General features: G+C 31.6%; 1 protein-coding gene across 3 annotated transcripts; it reads left to right on the plus strand.

Moving 5' to 3' along the window:
- The first annotated feature begins 5213 nt into the window (after positions 1-5213).
- Positions 5214-14956, plus strand: LOC134269515 (protein draper-like). 3 transcript variants are annotated; one of them, XM_062751718.1, is made up of 8 exons: positions 5214-5544; positions 7727-7981; positions 9067-9144; positions 9504-10190; positions 10524-10679; positions 11181-11318; positions 12749-12778; positions 14621-14956. In XM_062751718.1, exons 1-8 carry the CDS (start codon positions 5289-5291, stop codon positions 14929-14931), a joined length of 1911 nt encoding a protein of 636 aa, XP_062607702.1. In that variant the 5' UTR covers positions 5214-5288; the 3' UTR covers positions 14932-14956. The 3 variants fall into 3 exon arrangements, with proteins under 3 accessions (XP_062607702.1, XP_062607704.1, XP_062607703.1); XM_062751720.1 differs by lacking the exon at positions 10524-10679; XM_062751719.1 differs by lacking the exon at positions 9067-9144.
- Positions 14957-17433: the final 2477 nt, after the last annotated feature.

Consider the following 17433-nt stretch of genomic DNA (forward strand, 5'->3'; position numbering starts at 1 on the left):
AAAGATAACGTTTGTTTTTACTTCCTTTTTATCAACATGGAAGTCTTCTGGTGGATGTGTATTATTTTTTCTAACCAGATGTGGCCAATGTTACGGTATGTTTACAAACTTTTGAATGACTTTATTAGGATATTTGATATCCTATTTATATTGCATTACGCAGTAATGATAAGGCTGTCCGAAGGCTTAAAATGCCTTGGAAATAAACATTTAGGCCACACCAATTTAATTTCTTGTTCGTCGGACATTTGATGAAAAAAAGTAAGAGCGGTCAGGCGGTTAAATAATAATATTATTACTTTTTGTAGACAAATATTTTAGGCGGAACATGAAGATATTTGAGCGGACAATTATATTTTTTCTGATTTGCAGGATAAGCAGATGAAAAGTACGATAAATAGAGCGGAAATGGGACAGAAAATAGCTCAGAATTTCCATGGTGCGGGAAATTTTGAATTAATATTATTTTTCTAGTTTCGGTTAAATACGAGCGTGCGGGTCCGACGAACAAAACATTTTATTGGTGTGGCCTTAGTTTGAGCTAGATTTTAATTTTAATATGTAATCCTTGTTTGAAATGGCAGTCAATTTAAGATTATACTAGTAGTTTAATCAGGGTTCATTTTAAAATATTTTTGTGAAGTCAAATGACTGTGATGATCACGTGATGGAGATTTATGATATTACTAATTGTTGCACAAAAATCGCTTCGGCACAAGTGCAAAACAAAAATATTGTGCAAAGTTTGTTCCACATATCAATTCATCGTGACCTCTGGTACATAAAAAGTGCAGGGGGCAGGTTTAATTTTTACTCGTTTAGAAAATATTTTACGAGAAATTCATCTTACCAACATAAGAAGGGGTATTTTCCACTCTATATCACGAATTATACAAAAATGGTAAACTACACTCAATCCCCCAGCAAAATTCTGTTAGAGGACATACTTCTCTTGCAGATTCACACAGAATATCTTCAATTTGTCCGTGTCTATCACATGTACCATTCCAATATCAACACGATTTATAAATTCAAACTCTGTCTACGGACGTGTAAGGGGAGCGTTTCACAACAGTTTGATTTTTTACGGACAGCCGTATCCTAGCTGCGAACTCCATATATTTTTTACTAAGAGGTAGCATTGTAAAACTGACATGTATGTCTCGGAGAAAACCATGCAAATCTAAGATACTGTTGAAAGGAGATTGGCTATTTTCTTCAAATGAAATGCTATAGTTTAAATTGGATAATTTTTTTTTCTTTCTGACATTACACATCGTTTCAATGCATTCTTTGATGTTAACACCTTTTCTTTTGTAATATTGAAATAAAAATGGATGCCGATTTTTGTGTGAAACAAAATGATAAATGATTTGAAACACATAACGTGTAATGTTAAATAATACTTTTCACAAAATTTTATCATAGACTTCGTTGTAATAACAAAACAATTAAGCAATGTCTGGCAATTACCGGGTAAGAATTCAGTCTTTTCCCGAATATTGATGAAGAAAGGCGTAAACAGTAGGTCTATATATAGACACGTATGTCCACCCAGAAATCACAAACAACTGGGTATGTTGAATTTTGACAAATATTATTGATAAAAGGTTAATATATCACAACAGAGTAGATAATTGATACTGAGTACATTAAAAGATAAGTATAAGTACGAGTAAGACGCTAGCAAGCCACGTCGAAAGTGAGTAGTATCTCAAGCGGCCCACCTTGTTTTCTTCCCTCCGTGTTTGTTTATCAATCTAAGAGAAGCGACGGCGTCACGAGATAAATTTATTTACAAATAGCCATTTCTCTTCTAGCAGGAATATAAATAATTATAATTTCATAACTTTGTTACGCGTTTGGTTTTAATGGTGTAATTTACAGTTCTTTCAAAACTTTTATTGATAAACAAAATATATAAATCTAAAAAAATTAATCCTATTTTAACTGGCGCAAGTTATAGCGTGTTCAATTATTTAAGAAAAATATAAATTGAACAATTTAATTCATTGTAATAAACTCTTCTGCATAGTATATTTGAAACTTTTTCACTTTCATAATGTTTATTATTATCTATATAAAAACGAAAAACACTAGTCGGTACAATCTGTATGGCAGTTACATGTATTTTTCTAATAATATCATTTCGCAAAGCTTATTGTGGCCTACTACAGTGTAAGTGATAATTTGTTTGTCTTAGGCATTTATGTTTAGATGAAAAATGATATGCATTATCTTTCTTGGTTATACTGTGAATCCTTTTTCCATATTTTTTGGAAATTAAGCTCTATCGTCCATACATGTAAACACGTGGCTGCTGAACCAAACTTTACCAACTTTTATCATAAGTACATTTAGGGTGATTTCACCATGCATCGGACACATACCTTGCTTCGGACAACTTTAGACAATAAAATCTCTTTCAACTTAAGAGTTCCGTGTATTTATTTGTTTCTGTCTAGAAGCTCAAGATTTAATTTTTTTAATGATACGGATTGTTATTATCATGTTGTGATAAAAAAAACTCCGAGAATGGCCTTGAAGTCACGTCATATTTTACATCATCAAAGGGGAATGACCAGGAATTAATGATTTTGCAATTTTTAGAGTTATCGTTCTTAAAATTCGACTTCAACGGAACGAGTCAGACTATGGTAAAAAAAAGTCAAAGATTGGTAATTTTACATAAATTTTAAAGAAATTTCACTTTAATGTTCGTATAATTCTTTATAAAGCTGGTTTTCACTAGTATGTTCATTTCTCCCTACATCGGACTCAAATTAACCATGCATCGGACACTTATCCATGTAATGGCAAGTACAACCATTTTCATACAGAACCCAGCTGATAGCTGTATTTGTGGAAACGTTAAATAAAAACTTTATTTTTTCAGTCAAAACTCAAGTTCTCGATATATGACGTCTGGAATTTGACTCATTTATTTCTACAAACCAGAGTATGATAAACCATGAAAAAAGGGCGCGAATTACCGCATTATAAGCATTTTAAAGCATTTCTAAGGCAGACTGAGGTCTCTTGAATCGTTCTACATTTGTGCAACGATATCGTCAATTAAATTTAAGTTGAGGATTATTTCTTAGATAAAAGATAAAAATATATCCACAACAAGCATTTTAAAGCACCAAGATAAAGGTATGGTATTTTTCTGGTCAAAATACCGTTTGTCCGATGCATGGTAAACAATGTCCGATCCATTTTGCATTTTTAGTTATCACTAAAAACTCGATTTTTGAGAATATTTTCTCAATAAAGGGCATATAATTGTGTCCCAAATTGATATTTTAATCACAAACTAAATGTTAAACTCCATTTTGATAATTTTCCGTCGGTAGCGATATCGCTAGAACTTGCTGAAGTACAAGGGTATCCGATGCATGATGAATTCACCCTATATGAAACTTTGAAATATTTTGATAGCTTAAGTGAGAGATTTAATGACTGTAAATTACATAATTTGAGTAGAAATCTTGTAATTTTTGTATTGTTATCAACCCCTGTTTGATCTGAAAAAAAGTATAGAAGATTGAGATTATTTTGTATTTAAGGGTACTTACCACAAACAAAAAATGGATGCGCGGGTAGATATATATTTTTTGACTGATTTTGATTTGAAATGACATAAATAATAAATCCCTGAAATATAAAGAAATCGTAGGTTTTCCTTGGTGCTTAGACATGAGATTTTGTTTTGCCTTCTATATAATTCCATACAAAATTTTGCACTTTTTTTAACCTTATCACAAAATCTTATATAATTCTTCAACTCTACTTGGTAAACATTATTCATGTTGTAAATTCAAATGTAAATCTATGAAAAATAATGCTGATTTCTGAAAAAAAGTTTGTTTGTGTTATTTATCCTTAAGTTGAAAACATTTCTTGAAATTTTATTTTGTACTTTTTCAGGTTTTTACGACACATTATTTACAATAAATGGTTATACTGCTGTTTCTGGGACAGTACACAGATCCATCTTGATACTAATTAGTTTTGTATACTTAGTCATAGAAAATTGAATTTCAACAATTCCTTTAAAGTGAATGACAGTATATGGGAAACAAAACAAAAATACATTTACAATCTTGTGAATAGAACCCCCCCCCCCCACCCCCGTGTATGGTTTTTCGGATTATGTAACAGTCAAAATATAATTGTATTGGTTTTACCAATAGGCCTTTAAATCGCTTTAATTCGACTGTTTAAAATGGTTTTTAAAATAATAAAGGTATGGGACTCTTTTCGTAGGGTACCAATTGTCGGCTGTAAAATATGTGAAAATCAAATGATTAAAAATGGTATTTTTATATACACATATCTTAAATTATACACAAACTTCAGTACAACCAGAATTTATTCAAATTCTGTATACTTCGAAAGATAAAATTCAATCAATTACAAACATAATCCATTTTTGAGATGTACAGTATTTCGACAAAATTTTGTTGACAGACGGAATATTTCAGCAATAAAAATTCCGTATATACTCGCCTATAAATCGATTTGTAGTATAATTTCCGTGCAAAACTAAAAATAATCACAAAATAATAAGTATTTTTTTTTTAAAACAAAGTGTAATATTTTATAAACATTTCAGTCGATAATCATTGAACAAAGTCTTGATATATCAATATTATTTATGCACTCCAATACCTTACATAAAGTAGAAGTACTAGTATTTACATACATGTTATTATTACAATTTTATTACTTGTCCTAACTTTCATTACTGATTTGTTAAATGATTTGAAATATTATGGTCATTTCTAAAATAAAATTAAAACCAGGCTAAAAAATCGGAACATTAATTTAAAATAGTCATCTGATTCTGGTGAAAAATACAACCAACTTATAGGCGAGCAGTCGGTAGTCTGTATTTCTTCTGTGTTTAACCTTTCTGTGTTTTCTTTTTTTAATTTAGACAGGACATTCCTATACAATAAACAAAATTACAAAATGATAAATTAAATATTCCTATTCGTGTCATCAATTATTTTTTAATTCAAATTGAAAAAAAATGAAGACAATGCAATTTCAGAATTGTAATTTTAAAAGGAAAATTCCTATGTAGTAAAAACAAATTAGGAAATAATAAATGATTTTAAAGAAGGCATAAATACATTCGCCATATTTTTCATTTAGATATCTGAAATAAGTTCAACTGTAATTTGATATGAAAGATTTTTTTGGTTTTATCAGTCATCTTAATGGAAAAATTGTATGCATTATAGCAGCTTTATACCTTTGATATACTGTACAAAATATACATGTCCTCAAGAAAGTCACTTGTTTGCTACAAAATTGTTACAGAAAATCTGTGTAGAGGAAAAACAACAACACTCGCCCAAAGTTCTACATATGCTGACAACATTGCATCACGGGCAAATGATGGTAATAGAAGGACCACAGAACAATATTGTGCTCATACTGATCCTTCAATTACTGATGCAAGGGCTTGGTTTCAAGTGGATCTTGGAAAACCATTCAGCATAAAAAGTGTGACAATCTATTACAGAAGAGAAGGTACGTGGAATACACTTTCTTCAAGCATGGTATTAATGGTATTAGCTTTTTCCATGATTATTATATAACTTGGCACACACGTAGACTACAATAGCTTAATTCTCTGTATCGGTTTTTGATGAACTTCTTGCGTAGTTACTAAAAATAGAAAATTCTGTGAAATGCTTTTAAAATGTTACTTCTTTTACAGTTTTGGTCTTGTTTTAATATAACTTGGCACACAAGTTGACTATTCTAAGATACATAATCTGTTTTATCGGTTTTTGATTTCAATGATAGGAGTTGCCATACATTGTTACTTAAAATAGAAATTTCTGTGAAATACTTTTTAAATGCTACTCCTCCTACAGTTTTCGTCTGATTTGAATCAAAAAATGAATTTAATTCTGAAGATTTATTACGACATGAACTACGACACTTCACGAAGCGTTGTAGTTCATCTACATGTACCTCATGCATTTCTTTTATTTATATTATATGGGTTACAGCCAATTACGCCATTCAACTATTATTTTTAAAGCAATACAAATTGCACAAAAGTTTTGACGTCAAGTAAGATACTTTGACGTAATAGTGGATGTATTCAGACTAATCCATAAATTTTCGTGAGAAATGAACAAAATTTTAATTTGTAAGGATTGTAAAAGACAATTAAATAAAAATGTAAATATTATAACTTGGCACACCAGTAGACTTATTTAAGATATATAATTCAAGGTGTGTGCGTATTTTGATTAAGATGAACGACGTTGCCTTGGTTACTAAAATAGACATTTCTGTGAAATAATTTCAAAATACTACTCCAAATGCAATTTTAGTCTGATTATAATATAGTTTGGCATACAAGTAGACTACACTAAGATACATAATTGTTTTTGATTTTGATTAATGTCAATTTCATGATGTTGTCATGGTAACTAAAATAAAAAAAAATCTATAAAGTTTTATTAAAAGCTACTCCTACATTTGTCGTCTTATTGCATCCTGTCACAAAAAGAGACTTCATCAAGGATCATTATTTTATTTAATTCTTTTGTAAAGTTTTAAGACTCAACTGCTACTTTTTCTTTATTATAAGTACAAACCAGTGGAGATACAGTCTCGAAAGACAATTTTTTATCTATTGCTAACACTCTCAAGCGCCAACAACCATTTTGTTCAATATTTCTAGAAGACGGATGTTCTGCTTCATGGTCGGGTATTCTTGATTTTTCTTTGATGAGTTATAGACCATATTTGTATTTCGTTCTGGTTCAATGAGTTTTATAGGATTGTACATGTAACATTTTCAATAAAAATGGGAACCAGATTACATTGCCGGTAGGGTAATACTATTAGGAGTGCAATATTCCCAGAATGTTTTTTTTATAACAATTTAGGAAGAACACTCTCATGTATTATGCATTTTCTTTTTGTATTAATACACAGCAAGTGTAAATAAAAATATGTCAAACTGAATAGCATTCTAATGCACGTTCACAACTACAATTATTGCTCATCAGAACAGAAGGCACATCTCTGGAAATTTACGACTTTATTTACCTTTTTTCTTACTGGTTGCCTTGAATTTTCATAGGAAGATATCAATTAATGCCATCGTCTTGTACTCGGTACTTTGAAGTGAAAGTTGTGGGTCATGTGACCGAGACCCTAAAATTAAGTCCCAAAATCTTTCACGGTAGGCGTTGGCAATATGAGGAACCCTCACTGCGTAATATCCCTGAATGTTATGTAAATGTCTAACTTGGAAACCTTTCACCGAATAGTGTGAGGTTTCTATACGAATTGAAAAGTCTCGACCTGGACGTAAAACAACAAAAAATCAATTAATTCCCAGGGGTACTTTTTGTTTCGATACCTTTTGTGTTATTGATTATACAAAACATTATTTAAACGATTATATTATACTCTGGTGACTTATATTGCCTTATGGCCTGATTTTAAATTATATCATTACATGGTCAACTTCAAAGGTGCATTTCAAACTTTGATATTTTTCTAATCTGCTCGCAATTTATTTCATCTATACATGTACCTCTTTTGGGAATATCACATCTACTTAAAACCTTTATGACGGAAAAACTCCCTGTTGATTATTAAAATTTGATAAAAATTGTGTTGATTTTATCTCATAAAAAAAATAATACATTCCTGGGAATTTGTACATGTATATGTTTCATAGGTGAACGTCCTAGTGATTGGAAGCAATATAGATTCAGACAGTTTTACCTGGATGTCTCGGACTCTCCAGCTACTTCTACCACAACCAGTCAGCGAACCAGGTGTTACACCGACAACACTACTGCTCCTGCTCTTCCTCCAAATATAATTGAGATTCCTTGTAAACAGACGGCGAGATACATAATTGTGGAAACAAAGTACATATATCCCGGTGATCCAGGTCCAGTCCTAGAAATTTGTGAAATAGAAGTTAACGGTAAGACGAATAAGATAGACGTTAACGTTTAAATTAATTTTTAAGAGGTTGAATTATATTTATGACAATACAAATGCAAAAGTGTGTATTTTCTTTTGATGGAATAATGTAGAAACGGGTCGAGTTATTGTTGAATATAATAACATGCAGAATTGATAAAACACAAATGCCTCGCCTGATCTTCCACGGATATGTAAAGAGAAAAACCAACTGATTCATTTTTTTCTTTAAATGAAGCTTTATTGCACCATATACGTTTACAAAGGCTTGCTTTATTTTTACTTAACGCAAAATGTGGAAGTTAACATATAAAATACCCGGTAGTTGCACACGTATCGCAGTGGTTAGATCGTCGGCTTTAAAGTCTGGGAGTAAGTAGTTGATCCTTCCGTCATGGGTTCGAATCTCACCGTACAACGTAGAAACCGGTCCTTTTGATGAGACTGTATAAACCGAGGTCCTATATGTATGTCGTAGTAGGTGCTTCCACAGATACGATCCCTTAATGCTCAATAGATGTAAGTGCTGAGTATAGTACAGAATTTGCAGCTCTCTGCCGGCAAATGCTGACGTTTCCATATAAGTGAAAAATTCTGGAGAGGGACATTAAACAACATATAATCGAACAATCCTTAAAATAAGTTTTAATATTAAATAACTAGATGAATTTCGAATGGAATATGAACTTCATATTATATTATTCAAAATGCTGTTAAAAAAACTACCCAATTTAAACAGTAAGCTAGAATTTCTATCATGAAAAATATGAAATTGCAAAAAATAAAGGCTTTTGTAGGAGTCGACTACAATGAAATCTTAAACAGTTTATTTTGTGAATTCATCGATGAAGTTAATACAAATTCAGAAACCAATTCTATAAGTTTTGTAATATAATGCAAATAAAGAAGAAACAGCCAATACTATGACTGACAGCAAAAGAAAATTCGTTTACAGTTGCTGCATTTGACCTCTGTTACATAAGTAGATTGTTATCTTAATAGAATATAGATTTTTTTAGCATTTTTTTTTCTAAAATTCAATAATCAATGATACAAGTATTAATTTTAATTACTATTTAATTGAAGGTTGCGCAATTGGAAGATTTGGTGAAAGATGTTCATTATGTTCATGTTCCTTGTGTGATGTTGTGAATGGCGTTTGCCGTAAGTAGCAAAAAATCCAAAAGAACAACTGTCCTAAACATTATTATTAATCATGCTTCTCAACATTTTATGCAATCATATTCTACTATATACTAAAGATAAAAAGGATTGTATATCCTTAACTTTATTAATATTTAGCCTTAGATTTTTATGCTATTATTTCCTGCATACTGGCTTAATTGAGAGAAAATATTTTTTCCTCTATGGTATCTGATTCCACCTCTCCTTTTAAAAAGTTATAAACTAGTGATGCTTATATGAACCAGTCTGGAAAAAAAAAGACATATCGTGGTGTAATTTGCAAGGTAGTTTGATTTTATATCATGTTTTTTAACATACATTTTCCATTTTCATTTAAGAAAATCAGTGCAACCCTGGATGCCTTCAAGTACAGTGTAATTCTGACGGTTACTGTACACAGGGCTGTGTTAATGGTTATTGGGGAGACACATGTACTGAACAATGCCCATCTTCATGCTCAGTAAATTTTTGTTACAGAAATGGAAATTGCTATAAGTGTAAAGCTAATTACACAGGAAATAATTGTGAGACCAGATTATGCCCAAATTGCTATCAACAAGTGTGTGCACAGGACACTGGCATATGTATCAGAGGCTGTATAGGCGGTTATTATGGAAATTATTGTTCAAAGCCATGTAGTGATAGATGTAATCCACAAATATGCGATTCGAGTACAGGTGATTGTACTTACAACTGCACTAATGGGTATTATGGACCAAAATGTGAAACACCCTGTAGTACCAATTGTTCCAAGACATCGTGCAGAAAAGTTGATGGGGCATGTGTAAATGGGTGTCAAAATGGATACTATGGTTTACAATGCAGACATCTATGTAGTTTACAGTGTAAAAATACAGTTTGTGGTATTAGCAATGGTTATTGTGTTGCTGGTTGTATTGAAGGTTTTTATGGTGATTTTTGTAGTTTATCTTGTAGTTCAAATTGTGTTAATCGCAGGTGTAATCAATCAAACGGATTTTGTGTAGAAGGGTGTTTACCAAACCGGAGAGGAAATACATGTGCCAGTAAGTGTTTTATCTAAGTTTTCCTACATGAACGAGTAATAGATTATTCGAATGGAGCGTAAAGCAACATATACAATCAACATACAGCAAAGAGAGCTTTATGGTATTTACATAATATGAATATATAACACTAGTATATGATAATTGATTTTCACTACCAAAAGTTTACATCTTTGCACGGATTATTTTTGCATTCCTTTGTTATAAACTAAGGCATTTTTTTAAATATAGAAAATATATATTCTTTTAAATTTCAAATGTCTAAATAATGTTCATCAGAACTACAACTTTGACACATATCTTATCAATAAACATTTATTATTATTTGAACAGATAAGTGCAATGAAAGCATTGAAACGTGTGATTGTTTAAATGGAAAGTTTGGCGAGAAATGCCTCGATGATTGCAGCCCTGGATGCACTAGCAGCTGTGAGAGAATTATGGGAAACTGCACTTGTAAAGAAGGATGGCAAGGATACAGATGCAATGGTACTTTGTTTGAATGAATGAAGGTTGTCTTACATCCCATTACAGAATTTTTCAACTCATAAAGAAAAATCACAATATGCAGGAGAATGGCTTCACATATAGACAGTAACTCAGCACTCAGGGCTACTGAGCAGTAGGAATTCGTCATTGTACCGACGCCATCCGTGACAGAGGAACACACTTTGTAAGGTTTCATCCGAAAATCCTGCAAATTCAAAGTACCGAACGCTTGAACAAGGAAGGGTTGCCTCCGGTTTTCTCTCGTTTTAGGTTATTCGTGACCTGGTACTTTAAAGAAATGAATAAAAGAACAACGTATAAAACATCATTAGAGAACATATTGGATTGTTTCCGCAATTATTTTTCGTGTAGTATAATGATTTTATAAGTATTTTTTTCATTATTAATTCAAAAATTTAGCAGTCTGCCATTAATATGTTTTGGTCATGGAATTTTTTAAAATCCTTAAGCGAAAACAATTATTTTTTTCTTTACATGTAGAATGCCGACAAGACTTCTACGGTTCAGACTGTTCTAAGAAGTGTAGCAGTAATTGTCTTGATGGACATTGTCATGCAGAAAACGGTTCCTGTCTCGGTGGATGTAAAAGTGGCTTCTTCGGTGAACAATGTACTCTTGGTAGGAGAAAACGTATTTGTTTTGAACAAGTAATATTTCTGCGTATTGTTATCATAAAATTGTAAAATGAAATTAAACAATTGGATATCTTTGCCCACGTTCATGAAGTATTCGAAAAATTTTCATATGACAAACTTAATATTATAAGCAGGAAATGCAAATGGCAAAATTTTTTCTCAGTTGTAAATTTATTTTTGTTTAATCAAGAAATAAAATATCATTTTCAGAGTTTCATTTGGATATGACATGAAGTCGGTCACGTGATCAAATTCTATAACGCCCAAAGGGGGTTATAGTAAATTTGATTACGTACCGACTTCATGTCATATCCCATTGACATTCTTATATTGATATTTTATTTCTTATATTTATACTTTTATTTCTAGCTATTCACATTACAAAGATAAAATGCCGTATTTAGACTTTGTTATTGAATGCAACATAACGTATAAATACGACGTCATATGACGTCACAGACAAGACTTTCCAAATGTTTGCTTTCCATACGCAAGAAAGTCAAATCATGTGACCGAGTGCATGTCATCGAAAATTGAATTTCATTTTGTTTTGTATTGTCATATAAGGAAAGACATTGGCAAATGTAAATATTTTGAATTATACTTATATTGAAATATATAATAAATAACTATCAAATTCTTGACAAATCTGGCTTTTAAAAAATAAGCTTATAGAATCTAAACAATTAAGGGAACGCATTTGTCGTATGCTTTGAGAAAAAAGCAATCATTTTGAGCGTAGTCAGATCATAGCATATATTTAACCTTATTTGTTACCTAGAGCAAAAAAAATAAAAAAAAAATAAGCAAAAAAAAAGACAGAAGCAAATGTTTAGCAACAAGTTAAAGTGTCATGTAAAGGTGTACTTATTCTAATACACTGTCAGTAAGCAATGTTGTGATTAAGTCTCTCTGTTTGATTAAATTGTCCTAGGTCCTAATTGCAAAGTAATGTTTCTATTTTTTTTTAATGAATCAAGTCCTCAAATTGCAACGCTAAACCGAAGATATTTCAGCTTTATTTTTCCTGACAATGATTTTCTGAACATTTCTTGAGGAATTCATTTTACAGGTCTGGTTGCTTTTATTGAATCTTTGATTCATTGAAACACAAGAGTAATTTCTCCGTACAATTGAAGGAAAAAGAAACAAAATGATTAAATTGGTTAAAAAGATTTAATGTTTTCTCTGCTCTGGGTACAAAAAAATATAAATAAAATTATCTTTTTTTCTGAATATGCGAGTACTTTCGTACCCTCACCTAAAAGTTGGTATTTTTCCTTCTTTTGTATTAATATTTAGATGAAGTCAGTGATCTCAATAAGAATTTATCATAGAAGAAACATCAGTGATAAATGCAGTTATATGAATATCATAAATTTTAATGATTGTATTTTTGACTCATTTTACTAGGTTTCTCAACCATAAAAGAAATACAAGAAGGTAAGATGGTACAATGTTTAGAAAAAAAAAATTAAATTATAAATGTACTTACATGTAATGTCTGACAGATATATCTTTAATTTGCAAAATAACTTACCATGATAAAACAAGATTGGAAAAGGGGGGGGGGCATTGGCTATATCGCTCACCGTAGTTACTTTGGCCAAGTTGTTCTTTAGCAGATTCCCCTTGTACATGTATTATCTATTGTGGCCCTGCCCTACCATTCGGGCCACAATTTGAACAATTCAGAATCTACGAAACGTCAGGATGCACCCACGCACGTTTCAGCTTTTCTGGCCCAGTGTTTCTTCATTCCCACAAGCCAGGGTCAGCACGTTGCAATTAGACTCCTTGCATATTTCATTCAATATCCATGGGCTTGCTTCTCCTATTGAGAAGCATCAATCAAATTAAAGCTCTCAAATACAGTCAGATAAGGATTCAGTTGACACGGTCCTCAAATGCACATGTTACAAATTGTTTATCATAGAATGGCTGAAAGTGTTTGGTTGAGAGATAAAAAAACAATCGAGTTTTCTTATTTCCCCGAAGGACGTCACTACAGTCAGCCTACGGACATTGCATGAGATAAGGGATTTAACGGCAACGTGTTTACTCAGGAACACTGGCTTGCGAGGATGGTGGTTTTTGCTAAGATTTTCCCTAAATATTTAATGTAAAACTTGGATTCCATCTTGTGACTCTGCCCTACCCCCAGGTGTTTTAATTTTAATAATTTAGAATCTACACTACTTACAAGTAACATGTAAAGATGCTTCCATATAAGTTTAAGCTTTTCTGGCCCAGTGGTTTTTGAGAACAATTAAAAAATTCTTTTTTTTTCATATATATTTCTATATATTTTCTATGTATGATTCTCTAATGTGACCCTGCTCTACTCCTGGGGGATCATGATTTGAACAATTCAGAATCGACACAATCTCAGGATGCTTCCACATAAGTTTTAACTTTTTTGCCTAGTAGTCCTAGGGAAAAAGAACTTTTTAAAGACTCTATCCTATTTTTGTCTTTGCTTGATTACATGTATCTCCTCTTGTAACAAAATATTGGCCTTTTATTTCAACAATGTTAATTTCCTCTTACTCAAGGATACTTTGCACCGGACAGACAGACGGACGGATGGACGGACAGCGGGCGATGAGAAAAGCTCACTTGAGCCCTCAGCTCTGGTTGGCTAAAAAATGAACAATTTACATCGTTTCATAACACGAAAATAAGAAACTCAGTGATTTAGAATAGCTTAAAAATCAATGCAATTATGGGCTTTCGAGTTTGATGTACAGCAAATCTCGTTCAATACGAATACGAAGAAAGTAATTTTTCTTAATATATATTGAAAAATTTATAATCTTAGGCGAAATTTTTTTTTACAATTTCTTGCAAAATTCGAAAAATATATAAAGGAATTCAGATATATAGTGAATTTACAGCTAAAGCAAATTATAAGTGTGTCCGGTAGAAGTTAAATACGAAAGTATAATGAATTATACGATTTTTTAAAGATTGAAATGATATTAATTTTGAAAGTACTTGCATTAAAATTGAAACTAAATTAATCTGAAAACTTTGAACTCCAAGGCAACCTTTGTATTTCATACCTCCCTAAATGCACTTTGTTATATTTGATTGAAAGAAATCTATATTGCAAATTCCCTATAGAGGATTTTGTATAACTGATATAATGAACTCAGATATAGCTAGGTCCCAGGAACTTGACCATACTAGAATTTTACTGTAGTTACATATTGTCTTTGAAATTAACTGTTGAGTAGATGCAATTCATAAATAAGATAGAGCAACGTTTTTTTTTATTTATAGGTGACGGGATCTCAAAGACTTCATCTATAATTATCTCCGTTATTTCAACGCTTTTTGGCTTAACCTTAATATGTACGGGTGTAAAAATAGTACTCAACAAAAGAAAAAGGCGGAACAGACGAAGAGAAAACGATCAAGCAATCAGTATGCCTGCATGTTCTGCGAATTCCGTTCAAGAACCACAATGCTATGAGCAAATAATAGATTCCAACAATGACCATCCTTACACTGAAATCAATAGTTTTCCTAAAGACTCTGATTATCAGGAAATTCACGTGTACAAAAATACCCAGATATCAGACTGTAAATAATCTAATTCAATATATTTTAGAAGTTGTTTAATTGATATGGATAAAACTTTCATATATACTGTGACAATGTAATAATAAGCGTGGATCATATCTTATTTTTTGTTATGAATCCCGGAGTTAAGATTTTGCCGAAATCAGATACATGTATAAAAAAAGTTAACGTAGCATTGCTACAACATGAAATGTAATAACAACGCGAAATGTAATAAACCTGGATTGTTGCATTTTTTCTTATAACATTTTCAATGGAAATCAACATAGAATGTAATTCTGTAACCGTATTACATTTGGCTGTGTATTCTTTTTAGCGCTTTTGGCGAAAAACAATCTCCGCTAATTCCAGTACAACACTAAATGCCTCGCACATATACCTATAAAGAAGAACATTAAAATATGCGCTAAATCAAATCCACGCTAACTTGTTCAAAATCCAATTTTTGTCAAATATCGTACACGCTAAATGTTATACATTTACAGTAATTTCGCAAAATGTGACAAAACGGTTTTGATGATTATGTCATTTCGTGTTATTACATTCTGCGTCGAGATCAAGGCAAAATGTAATAACACAGAACGTAATAACACGATATTTGGATTATTACATTTTGAGTTGTTACATTGTGCCTCGAGATTAATCAAAAGGCAAGAACGCAAAATGGTCCGCCAGATTAAGTGCAATTTTCAATACAGTGGTGGAAGAAATTGAAAAAAAAATAAAACAAAAGGAACAAAACTGGATATGTACAATTTCTTACATTAATGAATTTTATAATACATGAATTTGATATAAGCTAATGTATTTAAGATCAGTTTAATAAATTTATTTAAATAATATGTTTTGCAAAATAAAAACGTGCGTGTGTGGGCAAAGTTGTTGGTTGGTGGGAGTGGGGATTGACCAGTGTGCTTTTGCCTATTCTATTGACAAATGTAATGAATCTAAAAAAAATATAATCTTTTGTACAGGCGGGTGTAAATACATGCATATAGCGGGAAGAGGTTTATTGACAATATGATACCATACAGTTCCATGCAAATTACCAGCTTTGTAGATAAGCAAAAAAAAATTCTCTCTCTTTCTGTCAATCGAATATAGAAATGAATTGTTCCTGCATGTATTTATAATACCATTATAAACAACCGTAGTACACACTCCATCCTATATCTGCCCCCTCCTCGCTTGACAGAAACTTATACCTCTATATATTTATGTGGTTTGTTAACCACTCTTCCCATGCCGAACATGCAGATCAAGAGCTTTAAATGAGCCTATGCTTAATCTGCGGTAAAGAAATATGTGTAATTGGTTATAAATTTAATAAGACTATAAAAAAATAGGCCAAAGTTATATTATGCTTTAGAATGAAGTACATTCAGTGTATTTAATATAACTGAAGTCAGAGTCAGAAAAAACGATACATTCAAATGTATTTATGTCCGTAAAAGCCCTAAGATTGGTCTCATTGTTTTAGTTCTAAATATTTTCACAGCGTGTTTCCCATGTTGGTTACAGGTTTATATTTGAATCAATTTTATTATCTAATTTGTTAAACGCAATCAAAAAAATATATATATATTTTGTTTAATTACATATTGCTTTATTACATTTTTGCATGACTTCAGTGCTTAAAAAATAACGGAAAATGTAAGAACGAAAAAGCTCGTTATTACAATTTGCATTGATCTCGACGCAAAATGTAATAACGCAAAATGTAATAATCTAAAAGTCCTGTTTTTACATTTTGTGTTGATCTACACAAAGTGTAATAACATAGCATCATTTTCGGAGGGTAGGGTGTGGGGAAGAGGGGCAAAGAAAATATTTTATCCTGAAAAAAATACTTGAGATGTAATACCAAAAATGTTTATCGAAGGATTTATCAAAGTTATGTCAGCCCTAATTTTTAACCTTGTGTAGATACCAAAACCGTTATTTGTACATATTTAAACGTGAATGGAGGGGGGGGGGGCAATCAGAATTTAAATGAAAATTTATTATAGTTTTGCTATGTCTGGAAAAAGTAAGGGTCCCCCCTGCCCCCTCATACTATCCCCTGTAAAAATTACATTATTGCATATGCATTGGGAAAAGTTTCTTACAGAACAGCGAGGTCTTATTATATAAGCATCGCCTTGGACAATGAAGATCTTTAAAATCATTAGCTTTCATCTGACCAGACCGCCCTTTTAACGAAAATAGAAGTTTTAAAGAAAATGTAGCATCCAAAAATAAAAGATAAACAGCAACATACATGTGTGTTGCATTGCGGGTCTGGAAAAATAGTCCATTTTTCCTTAGACCAGGCGGTATCTTTAGAGATTGACATGCACCGCTCGTTTATGAATTTTAAACAAAGTTGTGTTGCGAAACAACATCGCAATGTGAAAATCAAGATCTTTGTGAATATAAATGTACAAAAAATGTCATGTAAATGAACAGGGAAATTGTCAGATTAATTTATTTAACGTTTATATTGAGTTTTTCACTTCCTTGTTATCAAA

This window comes from Saccostrea cucullata, unplaced genomic scaffold (genome assembly GCF_032062105.1).
Source record: "Saccostrea cucullata isolate Sc308-1 unplaced genomic scaffold, CSIRO_AGI_Scuc_v1 ctg1372, whole genome shotgun sequence".
NCBI classification, from domain to species: domain Eukaryota; kingdom Metazoa; phylum Mollusca; class Bivalvia; order Ostreida; family Ostreidae; genus Saccostrea; species Saccostrea cuccullata.

What these genes read in the sequence shown, in the direction of transcription:
- LOC134269515 (XM_062751718.1), top strand. Translation starts at nt 5,289, where the DNA reads ATGTCCTCAAGAAAGTCACTTGTTTGCTACAAAATTGTTACAGAAAAT. An exon ending in AATCTATTACAGAAGAGAAG is followed by an intron (nt 5,545 to 7,726) that starts GTACGTGGAATA and finishes TATGTTTCATAG; the next exon opens with GTGAACGTCCTAGTGATTGG. An exon ending in CGGTGAACAATGTACTCTTG is followed by an intron (nt 11,319 to 12,748) that starts GTAGGAGAAAAC and finishes TCATTTTACTAG; the next exon opens with GTTTCTCAACCATAAAAGAA.